The 11,441-nt window shown below is 35.1% G+C and overlaps 1 protein-coding gene across 2 annotated transcripts in view; it reads right to left on the reverse strand.

Moving 5' to 3' along the window:
- The window catches only part of PDPK1 (3-phosphoinositide dependent protein kinase 1), a 75,997-nt gene that overhangs the window by 53,992 nt on the left and 10,564 nt on the right, over positions 1-11,441 (reverse strand). For both annotated transcript variants that reach the window (XM_069107626.1, XM_069107633.1), the window contains one exon: positions 2,186-2,455. In XM_069107626.1, coding sequence (XP_068963727.1) covers positions 2,186-2,398 — 213 coding nt within the window. In that variant the 5' untranslated portion in view covers positions 2,399-2,455. The remainder of the gene's footprint in view (positions 1-2,185; positions 2,456-11,441) is intronic.

An 11,441-nucleotide genomic window follows, 5' to 3' on the forward strand; every position in this document is an offset into this window, starting at 1 on the left:
GAGGCAACTAGCCCAAGGTTCCACAGCAATCAAGGAATGTGAACTAGAACTGAGTCACATACCTAGACTCTTAACTACAGGATTAAATCTGATGAGTTGTGATTCCCAAAGACCACTTCTTTTCCTGCTATGCCACACTCCCTAGAGACCCAGCAGGTAGGCATCCAGAGCCTAAGGCCTTGTTTTGCCCATCATACCCACAGCTCTGCTACATAGCAATAAGCAGTGGAAGGGAGTGCTCTTTCATTAAAAACATGTGGAACATGGCAGTAAGAACTGGATCAAAACTTGGTGCCCCACACACAACTGTGAACCTTGGACAAGCTGCTTAACCTATCTGGCCCTTAATTTTTATACCAATTAAAAAAGAGGTAGACAAGATGATTTCTAAAGTCTCTTCCAACACTAATATCTATGAAATTATCAATTTACTGATAAAAAGGTGGCTTAATCATGGCACTACAAAATATGATACCAACCCTTTTCTACCTCATGGCCATATTTTGGTCACTAATTTCTGAAATTATCTATGAATATCAAAGGCCTGCCCAGGAAAATGGAGATGAGAGCATTTAAGGCAGCACTACCACTTCCATTTCCAGCAAAGTTAATCCATAATGTACACACATAATAACAGCCTGTGGGGAGGCTAGGTGGTGCAGTGAGTAAGGTGCCCTGGAGTCAGGAGGACCCAAGTTCGGTTCCAGCCTCAGATACTTAACACTCACACACACAAAAAAACTAGCCGTGTAACCTTGGGCAAGTTACTTAACCCCAATTTCCCTCCAAAAGGAAAAAAATAATAATAATAACAGCCTAAGAAGTCTAGAAATAGTAGAAAAATAGAAATTCTGACCTAAACATCCATGAGACTCCCATTTTCTCATTTGAGAACTGTCAAGCGGACCACAAAAGTAAACACTTCTTTGTGATCCACTAACAAAGGTTGAACTTTCGGGGGAAGTACAATAGACTAGAAGCCTGAAGACCTGAGTTCGTGGCCATGATCCCTAAACTTACCAACACTGTGACTTTGTTGTTGTTATAAAGAAATGTGAGAAAGCTCCACACATTTCTCAAACAATTCCTGCTTTTTACTTCAAGTTACACTGTTCTCAGAAGGAAAGCTCTCTTTCAAGTGATTGGACTACTCTACTTATGCCATAAATCCATTTTCTTTTATAAAATACAGCTTCTTTTCCACAGAGATAAGCAAGAGGAGACCCTGTATTCAAGCATTAAAATTTAATAAGCAGAAACATCCAGGAAAATACCTTACTGTCTATGTTACTGAAATGAGAGTGCCCAAGGTCAAGAAATGTTACAAAATAACTGGCAGAGAGATTAAAATGACTACAAGATTCAACCTAAGGATCAGAAGAACCTCCTTGTGCCACGTCTAAAACCAAAACGACATCATTTGTTTAACAAAAGCTCCTTAAACTAATTAACTGCCTGGAGAAATTCAAGTCATGGGTCATTTGGTGCTTACTTTTGTAAAATAACTAAAAATATAATTTTTATAATTTGAAAATGGAAAACAAGAAGTATAAGCAATGAGAAGGCTGATCTCAGCCACCTTCATAACAGAGGAAATATATCTCATGGGATGATTATTTACCTAGAATAATTGCTTATCATTCTCATTTTTAAATACAACATAAAACTAGTATCCACATCTATAAAATGAGTGAGTTATGAGAGATTATCTCAAAGGATTCTTCAAAATCTAAATAACATTCCATGACTCCATCTATAAATCTATAAATTACTATTAGAGCCTCTAGAATCCTCTAGCTCAAAGCTCCAAAGCATCGGGGCAGCCAGGTAGCACATCGAGTAAGAGCACCGGCTCCAGTGTTAAGAAGACCTGGAGATCGAATCCCGGGCTCAGACACTTAGCATCCACCCAGAAACACCTGGCCGTGTAACCTTAAGCAAGTTACTTAACCCCAATTGCTTAGGGGCGGCCAGGTGGCTCAGTGAGTAAGAGCACCGGCTCCAATGTCAGGATGACTTGGATCAAATTCGGGCTCAGATACTTAGCACCACACCCAGAAATAACTGGCCATGTAACCTTGAGCAAGCTACTTAACCCCGATTGCTTATAAAAAAAAAAAAAGCTCCAAAGCATCACCCAACAAATTAAAATATTAATTAAAATAATTACTATACATGTACTTACTGTTGAGAAAGATCCTTCACCAAGGATTTTCCCAAACTTGAAGTCTTCTGGACGTTTCTTTCGAGGCTGTGGTAGCTGCTGTCCTGAATGTTGTGGTAAGGAATTGGAATTAGACCTTGCCTCGGCTGCAGTGCCATCCATGGTAGACCCCTGTCTACTACTACAGGGAACGATGACAGGGGGAGTGCTGGAATCTGTATGGTTTCTCACCATTGATGGGGTTGGACAGGAACATAATACCACACTAGTTTGTATGGGAATAGCATCATACTAAAAGGAAAGAAGGATAAGAGCAATTAGTTTACACTTAGCTAATTTTATTACCTATATTTTCTCATTTTATCCCCAAAAATAAAAATATCAAGGCAAACAATACCATTTTAAGAAAACAAAAGATTATGTTGGTACAGTGGATACTTAGAGTCAGAGGACCTGGGTCAGATTCACAGCTATAGCTAATTTTTTTTCCTTCTGACTTTAACCTAAATGCCTACTCTTCTGTGGATAAAAGTAATAAAAAGATACTAAGCAGAGATGCAGGTTTCATTTCCAGAAGGGCCAGTTAACTTTGCACAAAAAACAACTGCTCCTTAGAAACTGATTTCCCTTCTAACCCAAGTCAGTCATTTCATAAACTAGTATCATAAAATAAAATAGGATAGGAGGCAGGCTAAGGAGTGAATATCACTGGGGCTTAAAAGCCAACTTGGACCTTTTCTAGTCATTATATTTGCTTCTCAGTGTATCAGCTGAACAACATGATAGTGGATTTTCATGACCTGAATGAAGAATAACACTGGTCAAGGCAGTATTATGAGGGGTATAATGCCTAAACTCTTAATAACACAAAACAAACTTCAAAAATGTTTATACAACAATGGGATCAAATTTTGTTGATACTCCTAGGGTTGATTCCATTCTAAAAGCTTTGGAGCATGACACTTAATAGACAATAGCCTGCCTATGATCCTGTGACAAGAAAAAACTTTCAGGGAAGGTATAATATATGAACATGATTTGCAGCATATAACTAAAATCAGACAGGAGAGATATTTGTGTTCCCATATCAGCAGCATCCTGATGTCCTATTTTCCTAGAACCATCATATACTTGTGAATATGCACCTGCGCAAGACCAGCTTCAGACTGCTTTGAGTTTTATAAGACAACCACAGAAGCATTTTCAAGTTTAAAAGTGCCATATAAAAACATGGAATTAGAAATTCTAAGGATGGTGGACTCATAGTCAAAAGACCTAAATACTACTTTAAGTGCTGCTATTAACTACTATATAAACAAGTCACTTCATCCAGAGCCAAGATCAGGACAAGACAGGCTGCCACCTATACCACAACTAGTAGCACATAGGAGTAAATAATTAAAAAAGGGGGGGGGAACACTTTTTAATAATTTTTGTGAATATACTTATTATCAAAGCCAGGGAAATCTGCTTTTCGTGACATATACATATATTTACTTTGTGCAGCTGCCTATGGTACGATAAAGCCTAATGGAAGAAAACACTGGGACACAGTTTTCAAATACTTTCCTAGATCTGCCTACTCATCAATAAGATAAAAATATTATATAGTGCCTTAAGTTCAAAAATCATTTTGTAAACACACAAGATAATATAGATCAATTATTCTTATTATCAGCAGTACATGGAAATGCTGACTGAACTGGGAAGTGTATTTGTGAAGCATCTTTTAGACATAAAAATACTTAAAGCACCTTGTCATATTCTACAATTTCATGAGTCACAAGGAGGACTGTGTCAAGAATATATTTTGAATGGCTTGGTATAAAGCAAATCCCTACCATCAGAAAAAACTACTCCAAAGTACAAGGACACATTCTGATGATACCAGGAAAGTAATGGCACATGAAGGGCACTTTACTGTTATTAAATGAAAAATATAAGCTACTCAACCATCATTATTGTTATAGAAAAGTACATCAGGGAAGGAGGTATAGGAAACCTGGGTTCAGTTCTGACACTTAATAGTTATATGACTCTAAACAAGTCATAAATTTCTCTGATGTTCTGTTTCCTTTCCTGTAAAATAAGTATAATTCCTTCCTCACCTATGATCCTACCAGTGTAAGTGTAACAAATAAAATTTTAGCTTCCTCACTAATATATGTGGTAGTACTTTTTTTTATAAAAAGCTATGACAATATAAAGCATTTACCTCAGTGTCATTCATAGGAAGTTGGTGTAAAACAGAGAGTGACACTTCTTTACCTCTCAAGCAGCAGTGCTATGGAAGATGCACTACATTTTTCAAAAATAAAATCTAATCTTGCCCAAGAGACAACTGTCATGCTATCCCCATTTAATAATATTTAAGACAGATGTTGATAACAAAACAAGGAAATAAGTTAGCTAATGAGTAGTATAAAAATTGATGAGAATGTCTAACCATCTCTAACCATGTTTAACTAACCTAGAAGCTAGGCTCTAAAACCCAAGAAAACACAATTGCCTATGGAAATACAGGCATGACTCAAAGAAATCAAGTTGGCTTGCTTGGATCACAAATAGCACTTTGTGTTTATCTTTATATATTTACATTACATTTGATATTTTAATTACTTTTGCATATACCATAATCCCCCCCCCAAAAAAAAGCCTATAAATTCTTTGGGGGAAAGTTGTAATATTTATTTTTATGTGCCCAAATAACTATCTTAGGACCTTACACATAGTAGTTGCCTAATACATTAAAACTGAGAATTAGAAAAATTAAGGTAAATGACAGTCATGGGTCACTGGAAAAATGTATACTATTTTCATCCAATTCTGCCACTTTCATGTAAGTGTGTGTACACACACACACACACACATGAACTCCACAAAAAAAATCATTTCTTAAAATTCATTTTACTTGGATTTTCTTGGTAGAGATGGAAATACTATAATTTTCATCTTGAGGATAGAGCCTAATGAAAATCTTAAAAATAATGCCATATAACAAAGTGCTATACCCCTGCACCCACTGGTAATATAAAAACACAGAATTTTAGTCATGATTTGGAGGAAATACATACTACCTGTTATCACATTGTTCTAGAATAGAGGGACAAAAACAAAGTTAATATGAAGAAATGCCATATTTCATTAATCTCAAAATTCTTAAAGAGTTTCAGAATCCTAGAAAAAGTTAAAATGATGTAATACTATCAACAGTAAAAAGAAAAAGCAAAAAATGTTCTAAGCCCCTAATGAGTGGGTGGGGGAGAGAAGAAAAAGTTATCATCTCCACCAATAAACAAGTATGAAAAAAATCCTTACAGCACAAATCTCTGACAAAGGACTCATTTTCAAGACATATTTTTAAACTGCTTTGAAATTATTATAATAATAGTCATTCCCCAATTGATAATTGGTCAAAAAATATTAACAAACAATTTTCAAAAAAAGTTCAACTATGCCCAAAGGGCTATAAAAATGTGCATACCCTTTGACCCAGCAATACCACTTCTAGGGTGGTATTAGAGATTATAAGAGATCATAAAAAGAGATTATAAATAAGGGAAAAGGACCCACATGTACAAAAATATTTATAGCAGCTCTTTTTGCGGTGGCAACAAACTGGAAATTGAAGGAATGGCCATCAACTAGGAAATGGATAAACAAGCTATGGTATATGATTGTGATGGAATACTACCATGCCAAAAGAAATGATAAGCAAGATGGTTTCAGAAAAACCTGGGAAGACTTATATGAACTGATACAGAGTAAAGTAAATAGAACCAGAACATTATATACAAGTAACAGCAATATTGTAACAAAGATCAATTGTGAAAGACTTGGCTACTCTGATCAGTACAATGACCTAAAGACAATTCCAAAGGGTTCATAATAAAAAATGCTATCCACTTTCAGAGAAAGAACTGATCAATGTGGAGTGGAAATTAAAATATAATTTTTTTTCACTTTTTTTCTTTTTCTTGCAACATGGCTAACATGGAAATGTTCTGCATGATTTCACATGTATAGTTGATATCACACTCCTTGCTTTCTCAGTGAGTGGTGGAGGGACTAGACAGAGAGAATTTGGAACTCAAAAAAAAAAACTTTTTTTAGTTAATAGCTAAATAGTTAAATATATTTAATATATATTATATATTATAGTTAAAAATAAATAATTTCCAGGGATGCATGTGTATATGGCCAAAGTTTCAGTAAAACAATATAGACAAAATATTGAAATGCACTGTTTCTTAACACCTTTGGGGATGACCAGGCTACTCAAAACAAATAAAAACTTGAATAAAAAGCTATTTTAAAAGATGACAATATTGTTTCCAAATGGCAGTCAGTCATTGGAATTTCACTAACTGTAAGGTTATACCCAATAATTTGGACATTATTTTGGAAAAAATTTACTTACTAAGCAACGTTTAAGTTCTGTAAGACTTAAAAACACACAAAGAAACACAGTTCTGGTGCCTCTAAATAGTATCATAAAGTCTTTTTCATTTTGATGCAAGGTATCATAAAGAACACATGAAGTCGATTTTCCTTTGTATGCACATAAATATATATGAAAACTAACTTGGTAGATCCACAATTTTGAAACTATCAAAAGAAATGCAATCCTACTCTAAAAGGAATCACTCTCAAACAAGGGAAGTTTAATTATTATATCTACTATGACAAAAGATCCACAATTTTATCCCCCTTTATCAATATGAATCAGAACTTCATCAGATCTCACTAGACTGTTCCATGAATGCTATCCCTAAAAAAATTAATCATCTAGCAGTCAGTCTTCTGAAGATCATGGCCTCTACATAGTTAGCTATCAGGAAACTGATGATAGGAGATGAAAGGTGTCTATGAGCAGTCCTACATTCAAAGTCTTCCCAACTTTGTAGAGGATCTAAAACAACTTGCCTTAAACTCCACTAAGGTAGAACTCGAGTAGAAAAATCATCATCATTGCAGATACATATAAAGTGTTAGGCAGTTTACACAGTATTTTACATATCTCAATTGATGATAAACTTATATATCAAGAACTTCAAGTATCCCATTTGAACGATGATAACACAAAGGTTCAGAGATGTTAAGTGACCTACCCACTAAGAATTATCTTTCACAGAAGCAACCAAGAACTTTCCTAGTTTCTCGGGGAAGGGGAGGAAGGGAGGAGGGAAGGAGAAAGGAAGGAAAATTTCAAGAAGAAAATAACGATCATAGGCTTAAAAGCCATCAGAAAGAAAGAAGACTTTTTAAAAAGTAATGGCAATGAAGGGTACACTGGCAACCTCTGAGGGTTTGGTTTTCTAGAACTGGTGAGAAAGAAAACCAAACTACAGAATATTAAGAAAGGCGGGAGTGGGTAATAAGGAAATTTAGACAACAAATATAGACCACTCGTTCCAGAAGACTAGTGGTTTAAAAAAAAAAACCTCACCAGGAGAATAGTAAGGACAACAGAATCAAGAAAAAATTTCATCAATAAAAAACAACCTGCACATATGTGAAAATGATTCAAAGGCAACAAGACAGTCTTTAAGTTGGGAAAAACTACAATTGAATACTAACTCTTGAGTTTCTATTTCCTCACATTTAAAATGGGGTAATAATACTTATACCATTTCAGAGGGTTCTTATGAAGGAAGCACTTTGCAAACCCTAGGACGCTATGCAAATATTAGTTGTTACTAGAATAGGACACTAGAGAGGAAACACCATTCTGAAAGAAAAGAAGCAACAGAACTTTTAAGAACTCTAAATCCCAAAGTCTCTATAATTCTCCTCTTAGCAAAACCGAAAGAGCTCTTTCATCCTGATCTTTCTATTACTTTCAAAAGTAGCTGATAGCCAACAGCTACAAAAAGACTAAAGCCTGGGTTTTGAAAATAGTCCTATTTGAATAATTCATTTCAATGATAAAATTTATCAAAAGGTTCTTTAGTAAAGAAATAAAACTGATACCATTTTATTCTGTATTGTTATTTTAATAACTATGAGGGAGACAACAGAATAACGTAACTTTTCAATTCAATAAACATTTATTAAGCACCTAATATGTTCTGGGCATGGGGCTAAGTGCTAAAGATACAAAAAAGAGGCAAAGAGCACTCAAGAATCTTACAATCTAATGGGGGAAACAACATGCAAACAAATTATATACAAAACAAGCTATATAAAGAGAAAATAATTAAATTATATTATCATAATTATTTATTATTTTTAACATTTATATATTATAAATAATATTATTATAAATAATCAAGTAGACAAATAGAGGGGAAATAATTAAAAGACAGACAGAACTAGAAATAATGGTTGAGGGAGATTTCCTGTATGAGACAGAATTTTAGTTGGGACTTAAAGGAAATCAGGGAGGTCAATAGCTGGAACACAGGAGGAAGAGCATCCCAGGAATGGGGGGAAAGCCAGAGAGAATTCCCAGAAATAAGAGATTAAATGTCTTGTTCATGAACAGCCAGGAGGCCTATGTCTCTGGATCAAAGAGCATGTGTTGGACAGTAAGATGTAAGAAGACTGTAAAGGTAGGAGGAGGCTAGGTTATGAAGGGCTCTGAAAATCAAAGAATTGTGTATTTGCTCTTCTATAACTGAGGTAATAAGAAGACACTGGAGTTTATTGAGTAAGAATGACATGATCAGACCTATACTTTAGGAAAATCACTTTAGTGGTCAAATGGAGACTAGATTAGAATGAGGAGACCTGAGGCAGGCAGAACTAGCTGCAGGCTATGGCAATGGTCCAGGTGTGAGGTGACAAGGGCCTGCACTAGAGTGGTGAGAGAAGGGGGCATATTCCAGAGATATTTCAAGGTGAGATAGGCAAGTCTTTGTAACAGCCATTTGACAACAGAGACAGGAAGGAAATCAGCATGACTCTTAAGTTGAGAGCTTGAGGAAGGATGGTGTTGGCCTTTACATTAATGGCTGGGGAGGGAAGGGGGGGGTGGGGGAGGTTATGTTAGGTAGAAAGGAAATGAGTTCAGTTTTGGACATGACATCCAACTCAAGATGTCTGAAAGACAGTTGGAGAAGAGTTCAGTAGAGAGACTGGGGCAGGAAAGGCAAATTTGAGAATCATCAGCATAAAAATGCTGATAAATAATTAATAAAAATTAAATCAATAGGAGCCAATGAGATTACCAAGTGAAGTAGTATAGAGGGAGCCAAGACAGAACCCTAAGGGACACCTATGGTTAGAAGGTGTGGTCCAGCAAAGGAGAGAGGAGACAGGGAAGGTAATAGATGGTGGGAGTGATTGTAAACTAAGAAGTCCATGTAGTGCAACATCCTCAATTTTACAGAGGTCTAGATGATGGCTAAAGTTCCATCTAGTTCTAACATTCTATTTGGAGCATAATTAATTAATGGTGTGAAAAGGAATCTAAAATTCTCACAGATTCCTTAGACAGAAAGAAAGCATGAATCATAGAATTATGGATCTAGGAAGAATTCAAAACCTCTGATTCAGCTTATTTATAAAATTGGGATAATACTTACTTTACCCATTCAAAAGACTATAAGAAAAATGCTTTGTAAACTATATAGGATTGTACATATATACATACACACACATATGTACACTTAAGTTATTACTAAATAACCCCATTTTTAAATAAGGAAACTGAGGCTCAGAAAAGTTAAGCAATCTACCCAAGAACTAAAGTCCCCAGGTATGTTTTTTCCACTATATTAAGTCATCAGTGGAGTATTACTAAGTACAAAGAAACACTTGTCCCTGTGCAATATTTCTCTATGTAAAAGCAGCTATTGTACATCTGTGGATAGTCTTCGTATTCCACATATAGGAAAAACATTTTTAAATAATAAGATTTATAAGATTTCTTACCCTCCCTCAAAAAGCCTATTAACTGACTTAAAAAAAAAAAAACTTGTCTCTTTGAATAGATAAGTAGAATTAGTAGCAGTTAGACTCCTTGTCATCATCCTCATCATCATCACAGCTGCTAACATTTATGTAGCACTTTGAACTTTGCAAAGCACTATGTAAATATTCCATTTCATTCTCACTATAACCCTGGGAGGTAGGTGGTATTATTATCCCCATTTTTATAGTTGAGGAAACAGGTTAAATAATTTGCCCAGGGGGTGGCCAGGTAGCACAGCAAATAAGAGCACCAGCCCCAGAGTCAGGATGACCTGGGATCGAATCCGGGCTCAGATACTTAGCACCACACCCAGAAATAACTGGCCGTGTAACCTTGAGCAACTTACTTAACCCCAATTGCTTAAAAAAAATAAAAAATAATTTGCCCAGGGTTTCACAGCTAATGTCTGAAGTCACATTTGAATTCAGGTCTTCCTGATACCAGACCCAGCACTCTATCATGGAGCCACCCAACTACCCTTAATATCTCTAAGTCAGATGCTTTTTTAAGTCTAACTTTTCTTCTACCATGAGTTAAAATTATTGAATATTTTTAGTATCATGCTTAGAGAAAATAAGATTCTATCATTCTAAATGTATTATTAAATATCACTCTGAAAAATAATAAGTATAAGAAAGAATCCTCTTCAAAGTGTGAAAAAACTCAAATCTTCATTTTAGAAGATTATTTCCAACAGGAAAAGTTTTAAGATTTTCACAATAATATTTTCAAGAGAAAATTTTTTTAGAAAGTGTCATTAACTGAATCATATCAATAACCTTCTAAGGCATGATCTAGAAAATAAATAGTGATTACCAGGTTTTCAAAACCAAGATTAACTATCCTCAAAGGGGTTTCCATCAAGCACAAAGAGTTGGTTCAAGTTTAATAACAAGCAATCTTCTTTATATATCAGTTAAGCTGATAGAGAACTGGGAGGAAAGACCAGACTTAGAAACTAGATGAATCATCCTTCCCAGTCTATTCTAATCAGTTTGCCACCCACTTGTGACCCAAAACTATCAGAAGTACTGTCAAGTTACTTAATTGCTTCTAAAACTTAAATTTCTGTAGAAATTGAAACAATCTTGTAAGGTAAGTAGTATATAACATGGAATAGTCAATCAGAGTTAGGCAATAAACCTTGATTTCCTGCCTATCGTGTAGAACACTACACTGAGAACAGGGAATACAAAGAAAGGTAAAAGATAGTCCCTGCTCTGTAGAAGGTTACAATCTAATAGAAGAGACAACATGCAAATAATTATTTACAAACAAGACATAGATAGATAGATAGATAGATAGATAGATAGATAGATAGATAGATAGATAGATAGATAGATAGATAGATAGATAGAT

Source organism: Petaurus breviceps, unplaced genomic scaffold, assembly GCF_028583685.1.
Source record: "Petaurus breviceps papuanus isolate PSGF00001 unplaced genomic scaffold, PetGlider_PUasm1.0 138, whole genome shotgun sequence".
Classification (NCBI taxonomy): Eukaryota; Metazoa; Chordata; class Mammalia; order Diprotodontia; family Petauridae; genus Petaurus; species Petaurus breviceps.